The 8,883-nt window shown below is 36.1% G+C and overlaps 1 protein-coding gene across 1 annotated transcript in view; it reads right to left on the minus strand.

Annotated features, from left to right (window-relative positions):
• Nucleotides 1–8,883, minus strand: part of LYST (lysosomal trafficking regulator) — a 166,695-nt gene that overhangs the window by 118,497 nt on the left and 39,315 nt on the right. The window contains exons 7-10 of the mRNA XM_055080822.1: nt 8,566–8,722; nt 6,210–6,436; nt 5,638–5,704; nt 1,633–1,742 (exon numbers count right to left, since the gene is read on the minus strand). Coding sequence (XP_054936797.1) covers nt 1,633–1,742; nt 5,638–5,704; nt 6,210–6,436; nt 8,566–8,722 — 561 coding nt within the window. The remainder of the gene's footprint in view (nt 1–1,632; nt 1,743–5,637; nt 5,705–6,209; nt 6,437–8,565; nt 8,723–8,883) is intronic.

Here is an 8,883-nt window from a genome sequence, read left to right on the forward strand (position 1 = left end):
CAATGCCCTACCCATGCATAAAATAACATCTAATGTTGATTATTACAATGATAAATGAACTCAGAAAAATAGAATAGAAACATTCTGTAAGTATATAGTCAGTTCTCAATTGTCTACACGAGTGTGTTTTTTTTTTTAACATCTTTATTGGAGTATAATTGCTTTACAATGGTGTGTTAGTTTCTGCTTTATAACAAAGTGAATCAGCTATACATATACATATATCCCCATATCTCCTCCCTCTTACGTCTCCCTCCCATACTCCCTATTCCACCCCTCTAGGTGGTCACAGCTTTCAGCATTTTTATTATGATGTGTCTATAGAACTTTTTGTGTTTATCCTACTTGGGATTCATTTAGCTTCCTGGATTATTGTTTTTCAATAAATATGAGAGATTTTTCAGCCATTATTTCTTCAAATATTTTTTCTGCTCCTTTCTCTCTTCTGCTTCTGTTACTTGTGTTACATGTATATTGGTGCTTAATAATGTCCCATATTTCTCAGAGGCTCTGTTCATTTTCTTCATTCTTTTTTTTCTTTGTTCTTCTGATTGCATATTCTCTATTGACATGGTTTTAAGTTCTTTAATTCCTTCTTCTGCCAGTTCAAATCTACAGTTGAGTCCCTCTAGCTAAGCTGTCATTTCATTTATTGTACTTTTAAACTCCAGAATTTCCATTTGCCTCTTTGTCACAATTTATATCTCTTTATTGATACTGTCAATTTGATGCAACACTGTAATAACATTTTCCCTTCTTTAATCATACTTTCCTTTAGTTTATTGAACATAGGTATAATAGCTACTTTGAAATCTTTGATGCCACTCTCTCACTTCGCCCCAGCTTACCTTTCCCCCTCCCCGTGTCCTCAAGTCCATTCTCTAGTAGTTCTGAGTCTTTATTCCAGTCCTGCCCCTAGGTTCTTCAGAAGCATTTTTTTTTTTAGGTTCCATATATATGTGTTAGCAAACAGTATTTGTTTTTCTCTTTCTGACCTACTTCACTCTGTATGAACCTCCATACTGTTCTCCATTACACTCGTGTTTTCTGACCTCGTGTTCCACAGAGCTCCCTCGGGGTCTACAAGGCTCAAGTGGGGTGGTGAAGTGGGCAGGGCTCAGGAACATCCTCCAACCTTGCTTCAAAGAAAGTAGCTCCAAAGTTTTCTGTTTTATTTGCTTATGCTTCTAGTCAAGATTTCATTACAAAAATGGGTTTCTCAGCAAAGAACGGTCTAAGAATCACTAAGCTGCACCAATGGACAAGTGATAGAAGATAAATGAAGAGTGAATAATAATTTTCTTAAAAAAACAGGGTAACTCTCAAAATGCTTATAATTAGTTATAATTATCTTTAGTAATTAAAATTATTTAGCATTTCTCAGGCACAAAGACTTGGGGTGGAATGGGGTAAAGGGACTATGATCCCAATGATATGTCTAGCTAGCCAAAATGGAAGCAAAATGGTTAAAATTGTGTAAAAAACAAAATAATCGAGAATTTCACACACAATAACATGGAGCTGACTATATAATAATTACCACATCAAAAGAGGGAGCTTAGTGATTTCTAAATAATAAAAAAATATTCTATTAGGTATCAGTGAAAAAATGGCAAATTATAGCATATTTACTGTACAAGGAGATTTCTCCAGAAATATTCTCAAAAGAAGGGTTAGCTCTTCCGAACATGTTCTTGAACTCATCAAAGATACCAGAAGATCCACCAGTACTCTCTGGCATGCTAAATTAAAGAAAGAGAGAGGGGGAAAATTAAAGCCGATATACAATAATTAAAAGGACGGAATAAGCAATTTCACTGAAAGAGATCAAACACTATTGTCACATCTTGAATGGATTATAAATACTCTAATAATCCAAAAATCTGTTGAAGAAATAACAATATAATTAAATGCAAACCAACTAACTGACAAATAACAACAAAACCACTTTTCTTAAAGATTGGTTAGCTCAAAGTAAAATAAAGGTATTATTTAAAGAAGCATAGGGCTTCCCTGGTGGCGCAGTGGTTGAGATTACGCCTGCCGATGCAGGGGACGCGGGTTCGTGCCCCGGCCCGGGAAGATCCCACATGCCGCGGAGCGGCTGGGCCCGTGAGCCATGGCCGCTGAGCCTGCGCGTCCGGAGCCTGTGCTCCGCAACAGGAGAGGCCACGACGGTGAGAGGCCCGCGTATCGCAAAAAAAAAAAAAAAAAAAAGCATAAATGAATACAGTATTTCTTAAATAAGCTGTTAGGTACCATAAAATAGTCTGCTACCTTCTCATGTTGAAAATGTTTAATTTATGACTATAACTTTCTAAATAGAAAATTAGATGACATAAGTAAAAGTGGAAGTATTAAAAATTACGAAAACACTAAAATATGACACATGATTAGTGTTTTGTTTGTTTGTTTGTTTTGCGGTACGCGGGCCTCTCACTGTTGTGGCCTCTCCCGTTGCGGAGCACAGGCTCCGGACGCGCAGGCTCAGCGGCCATGGCTCATGGGCCTAGCCGCTCCGCGGCATGTGGGATCTTCCCGGACCGGGGCACGAACCCGCGTCCCCTGCATCGGCAGGCATAATCTCAACCACTGCGCCACCAGGGAAGCCCCAAATGATTAGTTTGAACACTTTATTCTATCATGGGGTTTACTATGAAATATAATTGGTGATACACAAATTCATATAACTGTCTAGAGTAAAATAAATACTTGTAGCGTATATTACAGTGATCGAAGTATACTTGCATGCATTATCTCAGCCAATCCTAACCAAAAAAAAGTCCTACAAAATAAATATTATCTCCCTTTTGGACATGACAAAATAATTCTGATATAAAACCTGAGAACAGAAGTCATGTTTCAGCAACATGTTTTGTAGAAGCAGTGAACTGATACAGTAGCGTAATGGTAGACATATCTAGAAAGAAACTTGCAACAAGACTATAAAATAGCATGGACTTTACCCTGTAAGTAACATCAATCAGTTAAAGGTTTTAGAGTAGGAAAATAACATGATCGATGTAAAGTGTATGTGCTTAGATTTTTTTTTCCAGTTCAAAACTAACAGGTTCCATTTCAGAATGGGGGAATAGAGATATACACATACATATACATATCTTTGTCTACCACCGAAAAGTCACTGAACTGAAAGTTCAGAATAACAAAAAGGAAAAAACCCATAACAGGAAAAAAGCGGGGAGGCAGTGGGCTTTGGGAGCGGGTCAAGTGAGAGATTTAAAAATATTTCTTGAAGGTGGAAGGAGAGATAGATAAAAGAGAAAGCTGCAGCGTAGAATCTCTTTGAATTACAAGGGGGCTCAGAGGAATGAAGGGCTGATCTGTCCCAAATCTGGGGAGGAAGTAAGAACGGGGCTGCAAGCACAGGGATCAATAAAAGGTCTGTCTGTGACATCCACCTCTCTCCTTGATTCCGAGTATACAGCACAGATAAGTCACCTTTTACCTTTATGCCCCAAACCTGTAAACTCTCCTCAAAAGAAACTGAATGGCTTCTGCCAAGAAAAAGCTGAGACGTATGGTGGGATGTTAGCATCAGGGCTATCAGGGATAACTGTAAAAGTCTGCAGACTGGCCGAGTTGCCTAACCAAGGGGAAAAGTAGGAACTGAAGAGTGTACAGAGTACACAGAGAACTCCTAATACCCAACAACAAAAAAAGAAACACCCTGATTTTGAAAAAGGGTGAAGGATTTGAATAGACATGTCTCCAAAGAAGATATACAGATGGCTAACAAGTACATGAAAAGATGACCAATGTCACTAATCATTACGGAAATGCAAATCAAAGCCACAGTGAGATACCACAGTGAGGAAAACATCAGACAAATTCAGCAGGGAGACATTCTACAGCATGATCAGTCCTCCTCAAAACTCTCAAGGTCATTAAACAGGGAAAGTCTAAGAAATTGTCCCAGCCAAGAGGGAACCTAAGGAGGTATGAAAGCTAAATGCAATGTGAATCCTGGCTAAGATCTTTAAACAGAAGAACATTAGGTACACACTAAGGCAATTTGAATAAACTACGGACATTAGTTAATAATAATATAACAATATAGGTTCATTAATTATAGCAAATATACTAAGGTTAATCTGGGTACTCTCTGTACTATCTGCTCAATCTCTCTGTAAAGGTAAAGCTGTTGTAAAAAATAAAGCTTATTAATAAAAAAATTAAAAAGCAATCTACATTAAATCAAAATAAAATTAAAAAATGATTTTTAAAAACCTGAAGTACTGATGTATGCTACAACATGGATGAAAATATTATGCTAAGCGAAAGAAACCAGTCACAAAAAACCACATATTCCATTTACATGAAATATCTAGAATAGGTAAATCTATAAGACAGGAAATAGATTAGTGACTGCCAGGGGCTGGGGCACGTGTGTGGGGGAGGGTGAAAGGGAAAGAGGGAGTGACTGCTACAGGGTATGGGATTTCCCTCGGGGCGATGAAACTGTTTTAACATGCACAACTCTGAACCTACTAAAAAGCACTAAACTGTATACTTCAAATGGGTGAATGGTATAGTATATTAATATATCTCAATTATATCACAAATATATCTCACGTATACAAGTTATATCTCAGTAAAGCTGTTATGAAAAGATAATGGAATAGAATTTCTCAGAGCTAAGCTGGAAATAAGTCTTCAGATCAAAAAAGTCCACTAAGTGCCCAGCACGATAAATAAAAATATACCCATACACTAAGTAGATGGGGAAGAAGGGAAGGCTTTTCCTTACAGTGTAATCCCAATTAATAAATGAAGATGGAATGATGGAAACAGAAAATTACTATTTGGCAAACCACCATATTAACTGTTTCAGTCAAGAATCATCAATGGATGCTAAAATGAGTGGGTTAAAGTATGATGAAAAAAAGGATATTTACATAGCCTTAAGTTATCTCCCCATAAGAAACTTACTAATTATAAAGAGAAAATACTAACTTCACAATGGAAACACCTGGCAAAACACCACCTTAACCAAGTGATCAGTCAACATCACCAGTAATAAGATACAGATATCAAGAACCCCCAGATATGATGCACTGTGAAAAGGCATAGCATCACTTGTGAGGTATGCATGCCCAAAATGCATAACTTAAATTTGATCATGAGAAAATATGCGACAAACCCAAATTAACATTTTGTGTATGTCGGCCTTAATTCTCCAATTACAATTTAGGTTTCTCCAACTAAAATCTAGGTTTCTATCTAGTGTATATAATATAATCATATTACGTATTCATTATGAATTTGTCAAATGTCTGTGAAAGTACAGAGTAGAGAGCGGGCACTCAAGCAACACCTGATAAAGCAGCAATACAGTGTTTAGACTGGGTTACAGTCCTCGCAATGCCACTTCTATGTATACGACCCTGAACAACTACTTCGGTCCCTTGGAATTTAGATTTTCCTCTCTATAAACTCAAGATACTTATACTATGCCTACCGCATTGGATGGTTCTGAGAAACAAAAGAGATGATGCATATAAAGCTCCTTTTGAAACCACACAGCACTATGCCAATGGAAGCCATTATTGTCAACTCTTCATCTCACATAGCAACAAAATTATTTCAAAGCTATTGTTTAAAACAGTTTCAACGCACCTTGAAAATCAGAATCAGTCTGTGTTAAAATACTCAAGAACCCTCCTAAAAGATTTTTCACAGTTCCCTGAAGATTAAAAAACAAAACGTAAGAAATTAAATTTCTTACCTCATGAAAGCATGAAGCAACTATAATATCATAATAAATTACTTGATAGTCTACTGTATACACATTTCTAGGTATTTTAAAATAAGTGGAGAGAATGCTATGTGTAGGATTATACATAATTTTCATTTTGTTTTTTATGCTGTTTTGTTTTCTGAGTTTTCAAAACAATGACTATATATTAAAACTAAATGCAATTTTTCAAATATTATCCATTCTCAGAAACATGCTAGGATTCTTATTAGTTAGCCAATGACAACATTAATTTTTATGCTACTTTGGAGAACTATGGAAATAGAAGATTTTTAGAATATCACTTGTACTAAAAACATACATTAAGGTATTATAAAAGGTAAATAATCATCTCAATTTTCAGACAAGTTGGGTTATATATAAAAAAAGAGATGAGTAACTGGGGCATGCGTGCGGTAAATATTCATCACATTTAACTAAATACATCTTTTACCTGTTGCATGAGTAGAAAAATATTCTTTTCTTTCTGCCTGATGATTTTCAAAAAACTCTCAAATACATGGGCAAGCACATCAAGTTTGGCTTTACCAGTAGAAAGCAAATTTAATTCCAGCATACAAATCTCAGGATAAATTATTTCCCCTTGAGTGAGGTTTTCAGGTAAGTCATTTGGACTGCTTGATGCACTGAAACTTTCTACTTCAGGCTTTAAGTCTACCCCTAAAAGGGGGAAAAGAAAAGATTATTTTTATTCCCTAAACATTGAAAAAAATATTTCAAATCTCTCGTTCATTATTTAGGAGATCTAGTGGCAAAAGTGCTATTTATAAGATGCTCACAAAACCTTTTCCTACTGCTTGACTTTTGATTACAATAAATATCCTGAAAAATCAAGTCATATGGATATTTTGAAGATAAATGAGTAGCCTTAAAAGTAATTTTGATCTTCACTAGAACCACGAATATTATCAACTGTAATTTTTACAGACCTGTGACACAGATTTAACACACCCCTTTGACACAACTGGAAAAAAATACTATCCCAAACTTTCTGATGCCAAAATACTTAAATCACAGGGTAGTTCATTTGTTTGCCCATATCTCTGTGAAAACAGTAGGTCTGGCTATTGGTTGGATGAATTTTATACTTTGTCTTCTTCATAAGTGAGAAACAGACAGACTTTCAATGAATTTCAATTTCAATGAATATTACATTTTGGAAATTTTAACTGTTATGCTCTTTAAAGAAACTGCTGTACTCTTTTAAAAAGTTCATATAGGTGAGAAATGTATAAATTTCTACCTAGACCAAAATTCTTTAAATTAAGATCTATTTAGCAAACTTACAAAAAGGAGGAAATCTATCATTATAAAATCATGTCTGTACTCTGATAAAACTAACACTGTTGGGACTTCCCTGGCAGTCCAGCGGTTAAGACTTCGTGCTTCCATTGCAGGGAGCGCAGGTTAGATCCCTGGTCAGGGAACTAAGATCGCGCGTGCCACACAGTGCGGCCAAAAAAACAAACAAAAAAAACTAACACTATTAAACCAATACTTTTTCAAAAGCACCTGCTCAGGAGGTGGCGGGGAGGGAGAAGTGGAAGAAGATGGTTAAAAGGTACAAACTTCCAGTTATAAGATAAATAAGTACTAGGGATATAATGGACAACATGGTGACTACAGTCACCATTGCTGTATGATATATAGGAAAGTTAAGAGAGTAGATTCTAAGAGTTCTCATCACAAGGAGAAATGTTTATTTCTTTTCTTTTTATTGTATCTATATGAGATGATGAATGCTAACTAAACCTACTGAGGTAATCATTTCACAGTATATGTCAATCCAACCACCTTAAACTTATACAGTGATGTATGTCAATTATTTCTCAATAAAACTGGAAAAAACATATTAAAGTAGTTTGTTTAATGAATCAAGTAAGCTACATGAATATATATGTGTGTGGCTTTCAATTTGTGGCTGTTCCTTTGTTCTTTTCACTCTCTTTATGGTAAAAAACCAAAAAACAGAGAAACAAAAAATACCTGCTATGGGCCCATCAAGCCCTTTCAGTAGGACATCAGTGATTATTCCCATTCACTCAGTGGGAAAGAGAAAATAGACTTTGAGGAAGATAAACTACTGCAAACTTAGTGAAGACTAACAGTACTGGCACAGTCACAGGATCAGCAGACTAAAAGATGGAGCCTTCCCAGAAATCTCCTGGCTCTGACCAATCCATATTTTCCATTCTACCCAAGTTTTAGGCCTGGAAACAAAGGATCATATGCAATGTCGTTCCATCCTAAACAAGTTGGGCTGTGGTGAACTAAGAAGAAATCTATGCTGCAGCATCCTTGGAGGCCACAAAGAGATGTCTGTATTCCTTATATTATTTAATCTTTATAACAAACTGCCTGCAATGCTCTTCCTGTCAATGTTTGCTGGATAAGTCTTTTGTATTTAGGCCTCAACGTAAACATATCTTCAGAGAGGCCTTCTCCGACCACCCAATCACTATCACATCACCCTGTTTTATTTCTTCATACTGCTTATTTCTGACACTTATTGTTTGTCTTTTCCACTAGAATATATATGAAAGCAGGGGCTTCCTCTACCCTGTATTCTTATGCACTCGGTCAATGTTTGTGATAACAAAATATATCTCATTGTTTTAAACTGCTTACAAGAATGCCAGAATTTGTTGTCAAGATCAAATGAAATGATGATGCAATGCACTTTTTAAATGTAAGGCAATACAAAATTCTAAAGTGATATTATTATGAACCATTTGCAAATTAATAATCTGACTTCAAATCCAATCACAAGTCCTTCAGTGATATTTTACCATCATCCCAGGTTTCACTATCCTCAGGATTGCTTTCAGTATCTGCTTCATAACCTTCTTCTTCAACCAAAAGTTTAATACTGCAACACTGAGAATCCTCAGCTTCTTCTGAAAAATCACCAGGTTGGGATGACAATTCTTCTTCAGACTGATGACTCTACAAGATCAGTGTAATTAAAAGGCAAAAGCTGTAATGTTTGTTCATTTTTCATAAATAAGGTATTTACTTCTCAAAAGTCTTTTTTTTTTTTTTTTTTTTTGCGGTACGCGGGCCTCTCACTGCTGTGGCCTCTCCCGCTGCAGAGCACAGGCTCCAGA

The sequence above is a fragment of the Physeter macrocephalus genome, chromosome 20 (assembly GCF_002837175.3).
Source record: "Physeter macrocephalus isolate SW-GA chromosome 20, ASM283717v5, whole genome shotgun sequence".
NCBI classification, from domain to species: Eukaryota; Metazoa; Chordata; class Mammalia; order Artiodactyla; family Physeteridae; genus Physeter; species Physeter macrocephalus.